Source organism: Triticum urartu, chromosome 6, assembly GCF_003073215.2.
Source record: "Triticum urartu cultivar G1812 chromosome 6, Tu2.1, whole genome shotgun sequence".
NCBI lineage: Eukaryota > Viridiplantae > Streptophyta > Magnoliopsida > Poales > Poaceae > Triticum > Triticum urartu.
In genome coordinates, this window is record NC_053027.1 from 28,831,191 (window position 1) to 28,848,823 (window position 17,633).

The window sequence follows — 17,633 nt, forward strand, 5'->3', positions numbered from 1 at the left end:
TTTCGCATTAATAACTTCGTGCGAATGAACCAAACGACGTATGATCTCCTCCATTAGGAGTAAAGATTCGCGTTAATAACTACGTGCGAACCAACCAAACAACCTACGGTCTCCTCCATTAGAAGTAAAGATCCCACAACCTGACTCACCAACAGTCACCAGCCAGCACAACAGTTCTCTCCGTTGATCCTGGAGAAGTCATAGGTTGCACGAGGAAGGAGATGAAGCCGAAGCGGTCGAGGGCGGCCCCCATGGCCGCGCTGTGCGTGCTCCTCCTCCTGGTGCTGCTGCCCGGGCAGGCGGCCGCCCAGTCCCAGTCCCGGTCCGAGTACTGCGAGTGCTTCGACGGGTGCTACCTCAGCTGCAGGAACGACCACCACAACCCGCGCTGGGACTGCATCCCGTCTTGCCAAGACTCGTGCACCATCTTCACCAGCCAGGCCGGCGGCGGTGCCGCCCCGTGCGACTGCGAGACACGCGCCTGCGAATCGTCAGCGGCGCTGGCCGGTAAGGCACAACGGACCACCTTTTATCACATTCTTCTTCTTCTTCTTGAATCTTGATGAGTTGAATCTGTGTGTTCTTTTACTTTTGGAAAGGATTATTTCTTGTGATGATGATTTCTGTTCTTGCATTGCGATTTTGCAGATGCACCTGGCGCCGCGGTGGATAATTAGCCTCCAAGCTGCTCCGTTTTTGGAGAAGAGAGGAAGATCTGAAGAGCTAGCTTGTCGATCATGCATGGGATCGTATACAAACGATGTTGAACGGCTGTGATTGTAGCAGCAGCCAATGAAATGAGTTTCTGCCGATGTTATGTTGATACACAAGGCGTATAATAATGTTTCCATGGCTGGATCACAATTCACAACAACCAAATTTATTTGTCTTTTCTTGTGCGGAAAAAGTGAAAGCAAGTATTCTTAAGCTAACTTGTAGAATGGCTAAATGACACTCTCCACTTGGCCATGTCCGAACTGGCTAAATGACACTCTCCACTTGGCCATCAACCATTTCACCGAAACTCGCTGCATAACCCGGAGGCGGTACTAGGGTAAATCGTGGCCATTTCAATTTCCTGAAAATAACGAAATACGATGCTCCATGCTCGAAAAACACATTACGCGCCATCCAGCGGGATAAATGTCGGTTACAGCCTTGGAGCTTCAGTGCCCATATAGAGCCGCTCCCCACGCCGCCACACAGTCTCTCACACACTCACCGCAGCATTCCTCTCCACTCCGTTGAACGTAATATTAGTGGGCAATGTACTTGGCACATATCTTTGTATTAGAAGGATATTGTTTACCCCTCAAAAAAAGAAGAAGAAGGATATTGTTTAGGAGATTTCTTCTGATTGTAACCTCCTTGTATTCTCTACAATATCTCACACTCTCTCTGATTTCCCTGGACCCTCAAGGATTGTAACCAACTATATATGCGCTGATGGGATAGGCCCCATATAATCAATACTATAGACCAACGCGGGCTCTCTACAGAGAGTTGAGACGCTTCGATCATCTTGCACATGGTATACAGAGCCCCTTTTCCCCATAGTATCTAGCTCCTGTTTTTTTCTCCATCCATGGTGTGCTCCTCCACCACCCCTGCCTTCAACCTTGCCTCTCAAGTCTCGGAGAAACTCTCCCACACCAATTATATCCTATGGCATGCCCAAGTGCTCTCTCAGATCAGGGCTGCGAGCATGTATCTATATCTATAACTATATCTATACCTACTAATAAATCTATATCTATATCTATATCTACTATCTATCTACTCTACTTTAATTAATTTTAATTTTAAATTTTAATTTAATTTTTAATAATAATGCAAAGTGCGTTTCTCCAATTTTTCATCCGTTCACCGACGATTTTTTTTATCCGAGATGGTAATAAATTTTTATGCGTTCATCTACTAGAAAATAAAAATGGTTTGTCCTGAATTTCATACCTGAGCTGCGCTCTGAGGCCCAGCTAAGCCAGCCGACCTATTTGCCACATGGAGCGTCAAATAGCCAGAGCTTCGCACAGGTTGCCCAGTACTAGGCTGGCCCGTTTTCGTTTCATTCTGTGTTCTGTTTTTTTCGTTCCTTTCTCTTCTTCTTTCCTATTTATTTTTACCTTTTTCCCTTCGAAGTTTAATATTTTTCCATAAATTCAAAAAATTTAAAATACTCAGAATTACAAATTTTTTTCCAAATTTTTGATAAATGTTCCAAATTCCAAAAAAAATCCTGGTTTCGAAAATGTTCAGATCTTTATTTTTTTCTAATTCCTAAATTCGTTGAAAATAAATAAATATTATGTTCTCCAAAATTATACAGTATTTAGAATAAATCTTTTTGCATTTTAAAAAATGTTTGAAATTCGAAAATATTGTTGTTTAACTGAAATGTTCACAAATTTAAAATAATTTTTGCATTAAAAAAACACATCTTTGAAAATAATTCTTAATGTTCAAAACATGTTCCCATTTTAAAATATCATTCATTAATTCATAAAATGTTTGTGTTTTTATAAAAAGTTCATGTTTTCAGATTTTTTTTAATTTAAAAAATGTTCCAATTTAAAATTTTGCTCATGTTTTTTCGTAAATGTTCAGAATAAAAAACTATTCACGTTTCAAAGAATATTCGGAAATTCATTATTGTTTTTTATGAAAAGTTCAAAAAAATCATAAAATGCTTCGAATTTGACGCTGCATTATGTTCTTAAATATTCGGGCTGGCCATTGGTTATTGGGACACATTTGTCTGACTAGCTAGCAACACGTCAACATGACTTTGATTTATGCGCTACAATTAGTAATCCATCCGGTTATGCTGTGTAGGAGACGCCGACAAACCCCACCACTATCATGATCTCGTGTGCCAAACATGACCCGCGAGAAGACTACAGCTCCTTGCTCTGTTGTCCACTGCTGTGGAGACTATTTTCGGAGGACACATCATTTCTCTCAGGTTGCTTCTGGTAAAAAATATCTCTCAGGTTGTGATGCACGGGCATATGTGCTAGTGAGTACTTATACAAATCTACACCTGAACCACCCAAGACAATCACCACCAAATTTTTTTGTGGCAAGGAGCAAACCACCATGTACCCAGCACATGTGATCTGGGCATGAGAAGATCAGCAAGTTCTTGCCTACTTGCTGAATAACCTATCCAAGGAGGTCCTCATTCAGGTGGCCTCGCATGAGCAGTCCCATGCCATCTGGGTGGCCATCACCAGCATGTTCGCCTCCAGTTCGAGGTCACGCATCAACAACCTTCGAATCAACCTGACGAACGCAGACAAAGGTATCCAGTCTGCTGCTGCCTACTTCGGCCATATGCGCTCCCTCACGGACGAGCTCGCCATGGCGGGCGACCCAATCACCACCGACTAGTTGATCTCCTTCGTCATCGCCGGTCTGGACATGGCCTATCAGCCCATCGTCTCCGCCCTGGATGTCCGTACAGATCCTCTCTCCATCGACGACCTCTTCTCCATGGTTCCCAACTTCGATCAGCAAGTGGAGCTCTTCCATGGGACGGGCACGGGAGGATTCAAATATTCCGCCAATGCTGTTGCACGCTTCCGCGGCAACCTCTCCAAGGGGAACCACGGTGGTCCCCGATATAGGAGCGACGGCAAGGCCATGGCGGCTACGGCGGTGGCCAAGGCCATGGCGGCTATGGCGGTGGTCATGGCAATGGCGGCCATGGCAGCGGTGGCTACAACAGTGGCCATGGCGGCTACCAGAACCGAAACACCTCCGGGCGCCCATACTACAACAACAACGACGGCCGTCAATGTGGCGGCACCTTCTTTCTCCAAGGGTATAATGGCATCTGTCAATTTTGTAAGAAAGATAACCATATTGCAAAAGATTGCAAGTGGCGCTATGTCGAAGATAACTCTACGAAGAAGAAAGTTGCTGCCATGGCGAACACCTCCTATGTAGTAGATACTGACTAGTATGTTGATTCCAGTGCCACGGGTCACATCACTAGTGAACTCGAGAAGGTCACCATGCATGAGAAGTATCACGGCCACGATCAAGTTCACAACACCGATGGTATAGGTATGGAGATAAGTCATGTTAGCAATATGCATATTCCTAGTACATAAAAAAAATCTCCTTTCCGTTTATCGTGTTGCTCTCAATTACAATGTGTTTCTAGAATTTCACACATTCTACTTTTTGATTTATCTTCTTAAGAAATGATCCGATGTATTTCAAGTCTTTCACAATTTTTAGGCTCTTGTTGAAAGAAAATTTGATTGCAAAATTATTGTTGTTCAATCAGATTGGGGTGGCGAATACGAGAAATTAAATTCTTGAAATGTAAGGGATTGGTGTTCGAAACAATGTGTTTTTCTTGGCTATAGCCCTAACATAAGGGATTCAAATGTCTAGATGTTCCCATTGGTCGAGTTTATATCTCTAAAGATGTTGTTTTTGAAGAAACCAAATTTCCATTTGAGCAACTCCACCACAACGCCGGTGCTTTACTTCGCAAAGAAATTCTCCTTCCACCACACCTTTCCAATTCCAGGGCTGATAATTGTCTTGATCCAACTATGACTAACCCTCCTACTAATTGCGTATGTTAGTTGTCTCATGATGCAAAAAAAAAATTCAGAGGAAAATAGTGATCATGCAGCTACAAGTAGCACTCAAAACCATCAGTTTATGTGTCTCCCAGGGAGAGACACAACTGCTGGTGGCATTCGAGGCGTATCCGCCTCAGAGCAAGTACAATAGAGTGATGTAGGCGGGCTATAAGAGATGTCACATTAGATTTTTGCCTAGTTGCAGGACAGAAAAGAGGAGAGAGAAGAGAAAGCGGGCTACAAACTTATTGCCAACTGTAGCACGAGACCCAATAAGCTTTGTGAGAGAAAGAGGTGGGTCATATATTAATTATATGACATACTAGTATGGCTAATCATTGTATGGGTGGGCTATTAGGTTGGCTATAAGTGACATGACAACTCCATATAGCCGGCTCTTGGCTATATTATTAATCATGCTCTCATATCAGGCATAGCAGCCGCCTGGCGTAGCAGCTTCGGGATTGGCGCCCGATCCGCGGCAGGAGACGCACACTGGTCCGGTTAGCAGCCCGCCCCAACCCGACCCTGCCACGTGCCCAGCGGGGCGCTGTGCGGGGACGCACGTGATGAACCCAACGACGAGCAGAAGGAAATGATAAGCAATTTTCAGTAAGGTATTCTCTACAAGTACTGAAAGTAGCGGTAACAAATAGTTTTGTAGCAGGATAATTCGTAACAAGTATCAAAATTAACAAAGGTACAACAAGGTGGCCCAATCCTTTTGATAGAAAAGGACAAGCCAAAACATTCTGTTATATAAAGCAAAGCGTTCTTAAGGACACATGGGAATTACTGTCTAGTCACTTTCATCATGTTGATTTGATTCGCGTTCGCTACTTTAATAATTTGATATGTGGGTGGACCGGTGCTAGGTTGTTGTTCTTACTTGAACAAGCAATCCACTTATGATTAACCCCTCTCGCAAGCATCCGCAACTACGAAAGAAAAATTAAGATAAATCTAACCATAACATGAAACATATGGATCCAAACCAGCCCCTTACAGAATAACGCATCAACTGGGGTTTAACCTTCTGTCACTTTAGCAACCCATCATCTACTTATTACTACGGAATGTCTTCCCTTAGGCCCAAATATAGTGAAGTGTCATGAAATCGACGTTCACATGACACCACTAAAGGAAGGACAACATACATATCATCAAAATATCGAACGAATACCAAATTCACATGATTATTTATAACAAGACTTCTCCCACGTCCTCAAGAATAAAAGTAACTACTCACAAATGAATATTCATGTTCAAGATCAGAGAAGTATTGAATATGCTAGTATCATCATGTTCTTATGTTCATGCCATGCTCATATTGTTCTACTTGTATCATGTTCATCTTGTTCATGCTATGATTGCTATGATAGTATCATGTTAATCCTTGTTAACCTGTAATTGCCATGATGTTGTCTGTCTTGATTGCTCTTGGTTGCTGTGCGCTTGCAAATACATTCAATGTACTGACCTGGCGTGTCATGCCAGTTTGCAGGTCATGCCGGATTTAATTGCTTGTTTGCTGTGGATCCCTTGTTTACGAGCTAGGATAAGTGTTTCAGTCAGAGTGCCTATGGAGTGGAGTTCATCACCGTCGTCACTGTTCCGCTGCTAGAGTTATTCCGTTGCTTCGTATTGTTCTGCTGCTTGCATGGAGCAACCGTGGCAGGCGTAGTGTCACCGTGCCGATGTAATCCCCTTGTATCCATATAGCTTGTAATAAAGAGCTGATTTGTTCTATACTAAGCAGTGTCGTATTCCAGAAGACATCTCCTCGATCTTTTGGCTGGAATACGGGGCGTTCCGATTTCTCTGAGCCGGAGTGCCACAAAGTCCTCCTGCTGGCGCACCGCCTCCACGCACATGACTTCAAAGGGGAGTTACTCAACGAATTAACTATAAAAATATTGCTATGTATGGTTTGTCATGTACTGCAATAGGTGAACCCGGCAATCTCACGGATGCACTTGGTGATGCACAATGGAAGAAGGCTATGGAGGAAGAGTACAAAGCACTGCAAACCAACAATACACGACATTTAGTTCCTCGAAGTCAAGGTAAAATTTTAATTGATAGTAAGTGAGTCTTCAGAATCAAGAGCAAATCTGATGGAACTATTGATTGCTATAAAGCATGACTTGTAGCCAAAGGTTTTAAATAACGATATGATATTGACTATGAGGACACCTTTGTCAAGGCTGCTACTATTCATCTTGTCCTATCTATTGATGTTTACAGGGGATGGAGCTTAAGGCAACTAATGTGCAAAATGCATTTCTTCATGGTGTTCTGGAAGAGGAGGCGTACATGAAACAACCTACTGGGTTTGAGGACAAGAATGCACCGTTTCATGTGTGCAAACTTGATAAGGCTCTTTATGGTCTAAAGCAAGCACCACGAGCCTGATACTCTCAGTTAAGTGCCAAACTACAGGTTCTTGGTTTTGTTCCTTCCAAGTCCGGCACATCCCTATTTATTTACAACAAGATGCACACAATCATATTTTTTCTTATCTATGTTGATGACATCATTATGACTAGCTCATCTGACAAGGCAGTCATAGGCTTGTTCAAGGATTTGAGCTCAGACTTCACCCTTAAGGATTTGGGCGATTTACACTTCTTTTTGGGCATTGAAGTAAAACAAACCAGAGATGGTTTACATTTATCACAAGAAAAATATGCTAGTGATATATTAACTCGAGTTGGCATGCATGACCACAAACCCTCTCCCACTCCATTGTCAAGTTCTGAACATTTATCCTTGACAGAAGGAGAACTCTTGAACCAGGAAGACAACACAAGTTACAGAAGTATAGTTGGTGTGCTTCAATACTTGACTCTCACCAGGCCTGATATATCTTTTGCGGTTAACAAAGTATGTAAGTTTCTGTATGCTCCCACCACTTCTCATTGGACGACAACCAAATGTATTCTGAGGTATGTGAAGAAAATGCTAGGTACTGGCCTAACATTTAGTAAATCATCCTCTACTCGTGTAAGTGTCTTTTCCGATGCGGATTGGGCTGGGTGCTTAGATGACAGACAGTCCACTAGTGGTATTGCATTTTTTTTATGGCCCAAACTTAATTTCATGGTGTGCAATGAAGCAGAATTGAAGGCACTAGCAAATGCTACAACTGAAGTTATTTGGGTATAGTCTAGACTCAAAGAACTTGGGGTGTCACACATACAAACCCCATGCCTTTGGAGTGATAATCTTGGTGTTACTATTTATGTGCAAATCCAGTGTTCCATGCCAGGACTAAACATATTGAGATCGATTTTCATTTTGTTCGAGAATGAGTTGCTAACAAACAATTGGAAATCAGATTTATCCCGTCCAAAGATCAGCTTTCAGATGGATTTACTAAAGCCTTGCCCGCAAGAAGCTTTGAGGAGTTCAGACGTAATCTCAACTTGTGCAGTTGTGATTAAGGGCGGGTGTTGAACGTAATATTAGTGGGCAATATACTTGGCTCATATCTTTGTATTACAAGGATATTGTTTAGGAGATCTCTTCTGATTGTAACCTTCCTTGTATTCTCTACAATATCTCTCTCTCTCTGATTTCCCTTGATCCTCAAGGATTATAACCAAATATGTATGCGCTGATGGGATAAGCCCCCCCATATAATCAATATAAACCAACGCGGGCTCTCTACGAGGAGTTGAGGAGACGCTTGGATCATCTTCCACACATTCCCTGATCCTGAAGAAGAAGAAGCCATAGCTTGCACGAGGAAGCAGCAGATGGAGGCAAAGAGGCCAAGGTCGGCCGCCATGGCCGCGCTGTGCGTGCTCCTCCTCCTGGTGCTGCTGCCCGGGGAGGTGGCCGCCAAGTCCAAGTTCTGCCGGTGCTTCGACGACTGCTTCCCCGGGTGCGTGAACAAAAAGGTGCCGCACTTCCTCTGCCAACTGTTCTGCGCCAACAAGTGCAGCCCCAACCAGGCCGCCGTCGGCGGCGACGCCATGTGCAGGATGGCCTGCAGCAAGCTGAGCATCAAAATCTGCGGCTGGTCAGCGGCGCCGGCCGGTAAGAAGACGTCGGACCGTCTTGATCACATTCTTCTTCTTGATGAGTTGAATCTATGTGATCTTTTCCGTTTGACAAGAATGGTTTCATCTTTTGTTCTGATGGTTTCTGCTCTTGCATTGCAATTTTTGCAGATGCAACTAACGCCGAAGGCTGCGTGCAGAACTGCAACAGGAGACTGAGCCACATGGCCCGTACCAATTAACCTCCAAGGTCCAAGCTGCTCCGGTTTAGGAGAAGAGAAAAAGATTTGAAGAGCTCGCTTGCTTGTCGATCATGGGATCATTACATATATATGATGTTGAGTGGCTATGATTGTAGCAGCAACAAATAAAATGAGTGTCTCGATATGCGAGGCATGTATACATAATATGAAGTTAATTACGCTTTGATTTGGTATTTCCAATGTTTTTTTTTCTTTTTTGTGATGAAAAAGTGCGACCTTCACCCCCTTATCCCGAGATGAGAAAAAAATCCGAATGTTAGCCAAGCCATTGAAATTGAAGCCTTCGCTACAGATCAGAGAAAGGAGAAAAAAATAACACGCCCAGAAGCAAAGTAGCATTCTACTGAAACTTAATAACAAAGGCTAATACTGATTATTTGGCTTTGGTTTGCCTGTCTTCCTAAGAATAAGGAAATCATTTCTTCATAAGCAAGTTAGGCTTCAACTTTTTGGCAGGAACAAGTGAGCCATCTTATTTTCTTCAGAAGCTAGCTCATAAAATATTTCAATTCTTAGCCAACTCATAGAGGAATTCCAAACTTTGGCAACTGATACAACATCCAAGGCTTCATAGCATCTAAAAAGCGAAGGAAAAGTAGCGCTGGAACACGCACAAAAAGGGACATAAAGGAACATAGGCAAATCAGTAGACAGTAGCTGCCATATGATTTAACGAAGGCGCATGACACAATGACATTCCAGAGAAAGCTCAAAACGGAACAAGAGCCGTTAGGAAGATATCTATACTACTATTAAACAATAAAACAAGAACTTCTTTAAGCATACCTCACAAAGCGTACACACATCCAATACCACCGCACGACCCACTAAAATCAATCTAATGGTTAGCCTTAACCTAAACCATTTTCTGTGTGCACTTAGCAATTTACATTGACTGACCGTACTCCACCGTGAAGGAAAAATATGAAACTCCATGCCTGAGCAATTAGGAAACTAATAATCACAGGTGCATCCTATTCTAGGAAACTAAATCAGAGTGCATCCATCCTATTAGGAAACTAATCTCAGACAAATTCATCCTATTAAAAAACTTATTTCGGACGCATCCATCCTATTAGGAAGCTAATCGCGAGCCGCCTGCCGCCATCATGCACGCTAGCCACAATGGGGGAAGCGCGAGGAGCTTCGTCTTCCTCCGGAAACACACGTGCTATCGCCGCCATCGTCTTCTGTTTGGAGGCCAGGCGCTCTTCTGCCGCTACTGCGACGACTCCATCCACGTCCAGGGCATGCTCTCCGGCAACCATCGGCATCCGCGTTGACTTCAGCTCCGTTCGCAGCACCCACGCCGACAAAGTATCTGTTTAGTGGGTGCATGTGCATTACATATTAAATAAGAATTGTGGGGCTTCAAGCAATCTAGAATTATAGATTTGGAATTATCTTAGGTTGTCGATTGCTATACTGAAAATGTGTAATTATATATGGCACGCACATAAGAATGCAGCAATCTTGTCTTACAAAGTAGGATCAAGAGGGATACTGAAGAAGTCAAGATGCAGAGTCTATTTCCCATGATTACTTCTCATGTTCATGTCGGCTTCCTTGGGCTTTACTTCGTACCACCATATGCATTAAACTGGACCGTATCAAGAGGTAACGCCATCCCCTTGATTAGAATTGCCTTATTTGTGCTATTTGATCAGTGTGTGTTTTACATATGACGTTGCTTTACCTGGAATTAAGGTGGGTTGCACCTGCCTAGGCACTATCTCCAGGGATAGGTTGGAAATCAGAATATATGATTCATTCTTAGAGAAAACTTTACACGCGTCACTTTAACATAATTGCACAACAGTCCAGTAAATTATGTAAGATTCAGTAGGAAGCAAGATATTGAAGATGTACTACTATTTCAGTTACATGATTCTATACATCTAAAACGGGTCACATGACTCCGTAACTGTTGTTAGAGAATATCTCTCGCTGTTCTGTAAAGGTATGCAATCTCTACTGCGTTTCAATAAAGAGAATTTTACCATACAGAAGGATCCAATGAAGAAACTAATCCGGCTGAGTTCCAATAAATAGATCCTTTAAAGGATCTGTCCTAATACAACTGTCGTATATTGGTACAGAGAAATCATATAAACTGTACTCAGTCGGATTTATTTTGTTTCATGACAGAGAAACCAAATACCTTTCGCTATTTTGGCACATATATTTATTCTTATATACTTGTGCAGTTTTGAATGATCCAACATATCTGCAGTCATCAAACTTGAAGACATGATGTTTAAGGCCTTATTTGCACCGTCTCTCTTTCTTTGTCTGCGCGCCTCTTTCCTCCAATAATAATAATGAACAACTTTTTCTGAATCAGGTATTACACTGTTACAAATGTATGCTGAAGCTACTCCTTACGACAAGGAAAAAGAGGATGAATGCTTTCTATCTTCACCAGTTTTGTAGCATGTTCCAAATTGTTGGCTCTTTCTTATTTGAGGATTCATCATTTTTTTTTTTGTAATTTAGAAGTTGACCTGAAAGCTTGATAAGGTTAAGCTTGACAAATACTCTAGAATACTTCTCCTTTCATCTTTATTTTTCTTCATAACTTATTTCAGTTTCTATACGTACAAAGCGTCTTACATCATTGTAAGTTAGTATGGTTGCCAACGCATAAACACATACAAAACCGGATAAATATTTTCTATCATGATAATTATTGGATTTCTTTTAGCCCTTTTACATTTCAATTAGTTCTTGTAAATCATCTTTATTTCATATAGAAGTCGTTGTAGTCACATATCATCTTCTATTTCCTATCATCCATAGTAGGTAGCTATATAATTTTGGCAGTCCACACAACCAAAAAATATATATAATTTGATCCAAATTAGTACAAATATATATTTTGCTATGCAGATTAGTAGAATAAAATAAGATTTGAGAATTAAGCATCTTGAACAATATAATTGCACCGTAAGGCAGTTTATACTTTTTTTTCCTGGCTGCACTCGAAGAGAAGACTGTACTACATGTCTATATTACTGCATTAATAAATAATTACTGATTTTATTTAAATGAGAATATTTTCCTGCTATTACTCTATGCAGCAACATAACCACTATTGTGTCTCGCTTTTGAAAATACAATTTGAGCGACATCAAACATTGTGTATCCATTTGATTTATATTTTTAAAAACATGTATTTTTTTATTATGTGAATTCACCTGTTTTACGTTTGAGACGTATGTTGCACGTGCATACTTATTAGTTTAGATAAACTTACAACTGTAATTTCCGAAACACAGTCTCAAAAAAAAACAGAAACACAACTCACTTTTGAAACAAAGATAGTTATAGATATATAAAACACAACTGCTGTCAAATTTACTGAATATTTCCAAAACAGCATATACTCATTAATATCGTATGAAAAATGAAGAATATGCACAATCAGAATTAGCTGGTCAGAAGGGAGGAGTCATCCTGAGCTATCGTTTAAGCTTGTTCTGCACAATACTTGAAGACAAATAAAGTATACTACTACTGAAAAATCACGGCCACGATACATAAGTGATCATGGTTTACTTATCTAAACAAATTTAGCCTGCCAAGATGAAACTGTACTGGTATATATATCAGAATTGGATCAGAACCGCATTCTGTTTCCTTTCTACATCAACACAGGCAGACTCATAGTGGCTTGCCTACTTAAACAGAGATGAACAGCATTCCCTTGTCTCTATCATTTTTTAGGTCCAACAAGGTTGTATTCACGGTGAGTGATATTATCTTCGGAAATGAATACCATGGCAAAAACTGGCTAAATGACACACTCTCCACTTGGCCATCAACCATTTGGCCGCATAACAGCGAAAATCGCGCCCGTCCCAATTTCCCGAAAACAGCGAAATACGATGCTCGATGCTCGGAAAATACATCATGAGTCATCCAGGTTAAATGACGGTTATGCCCTCCGAACGGAACTCCGGTGCCCATATAAGAAGAGCCCACACTGCCACAGTCTCTCACACACTCACCACAGCACTTGTCTCCACTCCCTGATCCCGAAGAAGAAGAAGCCATAGCCCATAGCTTGCGCGAGGAAGGAGATGGAGGCGAAGAAGCTGAAGGGGGCGGCCACCATGGCCGCGCTGTGCGTGCTCCTCCTCCTGGCGCTGCTGCCCAGGGAGGCGGCCGCCAAGTCGGAGTTCTGCAAGTGCTTCGACGACTGCTACTCCGGGTGCGTGAACGACAACGTGCCGGGCTACGCCTGCGATGTGTTCTGCGCCAACGAGTGCAGCCCCAACACCAACCTGCAGCCCGGCTATGGCGTCGGCGTCGGCTCTGCCGCCGCCACCTGCAGGATGGCCTGCAAGATACAGATCTGTGGCCACTCAGCGGCGGCGCCGACCGGTAAGACGACGGACCATCTTGATCACATTAATTCTTCTTCTTCTTCTTGATGAGTTGAAAATCTGCGTGTTCTTTTCTTTTTGACAAGAATACTTCCATGTTTTGTTCTGATCGATGATTTCTGTTCTTGCATTGCAATTTCTGCAGATGCAGCTGACGCCGACGTCTGCGTGCAGAACTGCAACAGGAAGCTGAGCCAGATGGCCCAGACTGATTATCCGCCAAACCGCTCCGTTTTAGGAGAAGAGAAGAAGATTTGAAGAGCTACCTTGTCGATCAAGGGATCAGTACATATACTATATGAATATGATGTTGAATGGCTGTGATTGTAGCAGCAACCAATAAATTGAGTATGTCGATATGTAAGGCATAATATACATAATATGAAGTTCATTTGGCTTTGATTTGGCATTTCCAAAGTTTTTTTGTCTTTTTTGCGACGAAAAAGTGCGACCTTTCCCCCCTTAACTTAACCCAGAGATGAGAAAAATTTAGGCAACTGATACAACACCCAAGGCTTCATAGCATCTTAAAAAAAAGAATGAAAAGTAGCACTGGAACCATATATTAGAGCTGGTTGTTGAGTCGCCAGCCATATACGCAGTAGCAAATAATACCAGGCTAAGGCAAGTGCAAATTCAGTTCAACTCACAAGAACTTCTTCCCAACATTCCTAACATCAGACTGAGACTACCGATGGGATTCAACATTCATTATTCAGAACAGTGCTTCTAAATATTGAGGCGCGAAGTTAACAACAAAAAACACGCAAAATAAGGGACATAAAGGTACATAGGCAAAGCAATGACAGTAGCTAGCATATGATTGATTTAATGAATGCGCATGGCACAATGACATTTCAGAGAAAAGCTCAAAACTAAACAAGGAGACATTAGGGAGATATTTAAATAAAGTTACAACTGTAAATTCAGAAATACAACTCAGTTTTGATAAACACACACACTAATAGATAGTATATAGAACACACCTACTGCCAAATTTACTGAATATTTCCAGAACAGCATATACTCATTAATATCGTATGAAAAATGAAGAACATGCACAATCAGACTATTAGCTGGTCAGAAAGGAGTCGTCATCCGGAGCTATCGTTGAAGCTTGTTCTACACAATACTGGAAGACAAATAAAGTATACTACTACTGAAAAATCACAGCCACAATACGTAAGTGATCATGATTTACTTATCTGAACAAATTTAGCCTACCAAGATGAGAGTGAGATCATTTTATTCTGGCACCAACTATCCGACTGGAATAGCATCCAGAAGCTTGTAAACTGCCTGGAAGTATTTGCTTGCTGTCATGCCAATGAAGTATGATCTCTCTCACGCGTAGCTGTACAGCTAAAGCGATACTAGTAGAGTAATGTTCAGTTGTTCACTCGACTGGTATATAAACAGCACTGGATCATAACTGAATTCTGTTTCCTTTCTACATCTACACAGGCAGACTCATAGTGGCTTGCCTACAAAAACAAAGATGAGCAGCCTTGCCATGTCTCTAATCATTTTTCAGGTCCAACATGGTTATATTTATAGTGGGTGATCAGTGATATCATCTTCAGGAATGAATACAATTTGCAAAACTGACTAGAGGACACACGTACTCCACCTGGCCTATATCCATTTGCTGAAAATACGCCGCCGCATAACCCGGCGGCGATGCTAGGGAAATCGTGTCCATTTGATTTACCAGGAGATAGCAGTACTTAATGTTCAGTTGTTCACTCAAGACTGCAGGTATACAGAAACAGCATTGTATCAAAACTGATCAACTGAATTCTGTTTCCTTTCTACATCAACACAGGCAGATTCATAGTGGCTTGCGAAAACAGAGATGAGCAGCATTCCCTTGTCTCTAATCATTTTTAGGTCCAAGGTTAGTCTCATGGAGTCATGGTGAGTGATATTCCCTCCTATCCATAATAAGTGTTGTCGTTTTAGTGGATCGGAGGGAATATTATTTTAAGAAAATGAGTACCCCTGCAAAACTGGCTACAGGACACACTCCACCTGGCTTTCATCCATTCGCCGAAAACACGCCGCCGCATAACCCGGAGCCGTGCTAGGGAAATCATGCCCATTTGATTTACCAGGAAATAGCAAAATACTACAGCACATTACAAGTTATATATCCGGGCCAAATGACGATATTGCCCTCATATCTCCAGTGCCCGTATAAGCACCCAAACTTCAACACAAACTCTCACTCTCATCACAGCAGCTCTCTCCTCCCATCCCTTGATCCCGAAGAAGAAGAGGCTGTAGCTTGCATGAGGAGGAAGATGGAGGCGAAGAGGTCGAGGCCGCCCACCATTGCCGCACTGTGCGTGCTCCTCCTCCTGGTGCTGCTGCCCGGGGAGGTGGCCGCCAAGTCCAAGTTCTGCAAGTGCTTCGAAGACTGCTTCCCCGGGTGCACGAACGACGACGTGCCGCGCTTCCTCTGCAAAGTGTTCTGCGCCAACAAGTGCAGCCCCAACCAGGCCGCCAGAGGCGGCGACGCCATGTGCAGGATGGCCTGCAACAAGCTGGATATCGAAATCTGCGGCTGGTTAGCAGCACCGACAGGTAAGATGTCGGACCATCTTGATCAGTGACCACATCGCGTTTGCTCCATCGAGTCTGCGTTTCCTTTTCTTCTGACAAGTGTCATTTGTGCTTCTGTTCTCATGGTTTTGCAGATGCAGCTGATGCGGCCATCTGCGTGGAAAGCTGCAACAAGAAATGGAGCCACAATTAAGGCCCACAATTAAGCTGTTACGTTTTAGGAGAAGTTAAAGGATATCTACAGTGCTTGTCGATCATGTGATCGTATATATGATGTTGAACCTCTCCGTAATTGTAGCAGCAACCAATAAAATGAGTATTCAATATGTAACGTGTAAGGCATACATACACAATATAAAGTTCATTTGGCTTTGATTTGGCATTCCCATGACTGGATCGTAACAACCAAATGTAAATCCTCTGTGTGCGACTTTGTTTTCGTTATAACTTATCGCATAGAAGCTAGCTCATAATTTTTTTCAAATGTTAGCCAATTCATAAAAGAATCCAAAATTTGGGCAGCTGATCTAACATCCATGGCTTCACAGCATCTCAAAATAGAAGGAAATCGCCATCCATTTATGCAGTAGAAAATAGCACCAGGCTACTGCAGGTACAATTCAGTTCAACTTGTAGGAGCTTCTTCTTCCCAAACTCCCAGGTCAGACTATTTCATGGGATTCAACATTCATTATAGTCAGAACTGTGGTTTAAATATTGTGGTACAAAATTCAACCCGCAAAAAACAAACACGCACAAAACCACTATGATAATAACCTCAGATCTTAAACTGGTAGACTCAGCATCCATAACTGTGCCTATCAGCATAGACCAATTGCATGTAGCATCGAAGCAGGCTCATTTTCCGCATAGCGGATACTTCAGTTTCAGTAGATGATTTTGCGGCATGAATTCACAAGGGTTTGTAACATATGCAAGGTTTTCAGGTGGTGCTTGCCTGTGTAAAAGAATGAACAGATAATTTGCCGCATGTAACTAGAAGAATTTTTTTTCTGGCTTGTCTGTGTTACACTGGAATTATTACATCCAAATTGCAGAAGCTTTTAAACTGGTTGGAAGTATTTACCTCCTGCCATGTCAATGAAATCTGATTCCTCTCACGCGCAAATATATAAAAACAGCTAAAGAGATAGTACCAAACATAGGATAACCTCAACTATTATATAAAAACAGCAATGCATCAAAAACTGCATTCAATTTTCTTTCTACATCAACACAAACAGCTTCATAAGGGCTTGTCTAATCAGTTAAAGATCCGAGGGTATTCTCGTAGTGATTGATATTTTGTTCAGAAAATGAATACCATGGCAAAACTGACTACAGGACACTCCACCTGGCCATCACCCATTCGCCGAAACATGCCAAGCAATCGAGCCGTGACGCGACGCTATGAAATCATAGTCTTGATTTGCACTGAAAATAGCGAAATACTATGCTCGATGCTTTCGGTGTCTCAGCCGCAAGCATTTCGCCAAGGATTGCGAGGAGCCGCTAAAGTGCTGGCGTTGCTACAAAGATTTCCATCTTGCCAGCCAGTGCCTTGGCCCTTCGTCAAAGCTCTCCTCGACGGTGCCTTCCCACGGTCCTCGACTTGGTGTTGGGAATCGCCGTGACGCGCCGGCCAGCCATGCTTCTAGGAAGCGCTCATACGCCGAGGCTCTCTTAGCGCCACCCCTTGGAGATCGCTTGGCTCGTAGTGTGGACGGTTGTGTCTTCCCTCTCGCTCCGGTTGAGCAGGATCTCCTTGCTGCTATGCTCTCGGCTAGGCCGGTGGGCATCGATCCGTGG

The 17,633-nt window shown here is 42.5% G+C and overlaps 3 protein-coding genes across 3 annotated transcripts; all 3 read left to right on the plus strand.

The window, feature by feature from the left end:
• The first annotated feature begins 8,250 nt into the window (after nucleotides 1-8,250).
• LOC125517573 lies at nucleotides 8,251-9,017 on the plus strand. The gene is made up of 2 exons (XM_048682778.1): nucleotides 8,251-8,645; nucleotides 8,780-9,017. The coding sequence occupies exons 1-2, from the start codon at nucleotides 8,363-8,365 to the stop codon at nucleotides 8,848-8,850; spliced, it is 354 nt and encodes a 117-aa protein (XP_048538735.1). The 5' UTR covers nucleotides 8,251-8,362; the 3' UTR covers nucleotides 8,851-9,017.
• Nucleotides 9,018-12,874: 3,857 nt separating this feature from the next.
• LOC125517416 lies at nucleotides 12,875-13,648 on the plus strand. The gene is made up of 2 exons (XM_048682612.1): nucleotides 12,875-13,257; nucleotides 13,405-13,648. The coding sequence occupies exons 1-2, from the start codon at nucleotides 12,954-12,956 to the stop codon at nucleotides 13,515-13,517; spliced, it is 417 nt and encodes a 138-aa protein (XP_048538569.1). The 5' UTR covers nucleotides 12,875-12,953; the 3' UTR covers nucleotides 13,518-13,648.
• A 1,811-nt stretch (nucleotides 13,649-15,459) lies between these two features.
• LOC125517457 lies at nucleotides 15,460-16,197 on the plus strand. Its single transcript, XM_048682658.1, has 2 exons — nucleotides 15,460-15,845; nucleotides 15,959-16,197. Exons 1-2 carry the CDS (start codon nucleotides 15,551-15,553, stop codon nucleotides 16,015-16,017), a joined length of 354 nt encoding a protein of 117 aa, XP_048538615.1. The 5' UTR covers nucleotides 15,460-15,550; the 3' UTR covers nucleotides 16,018-16,197.
• The last annotated feature ends 1,436 nt before the right edge of the window (nucleotides 16,198-17,633 follow it).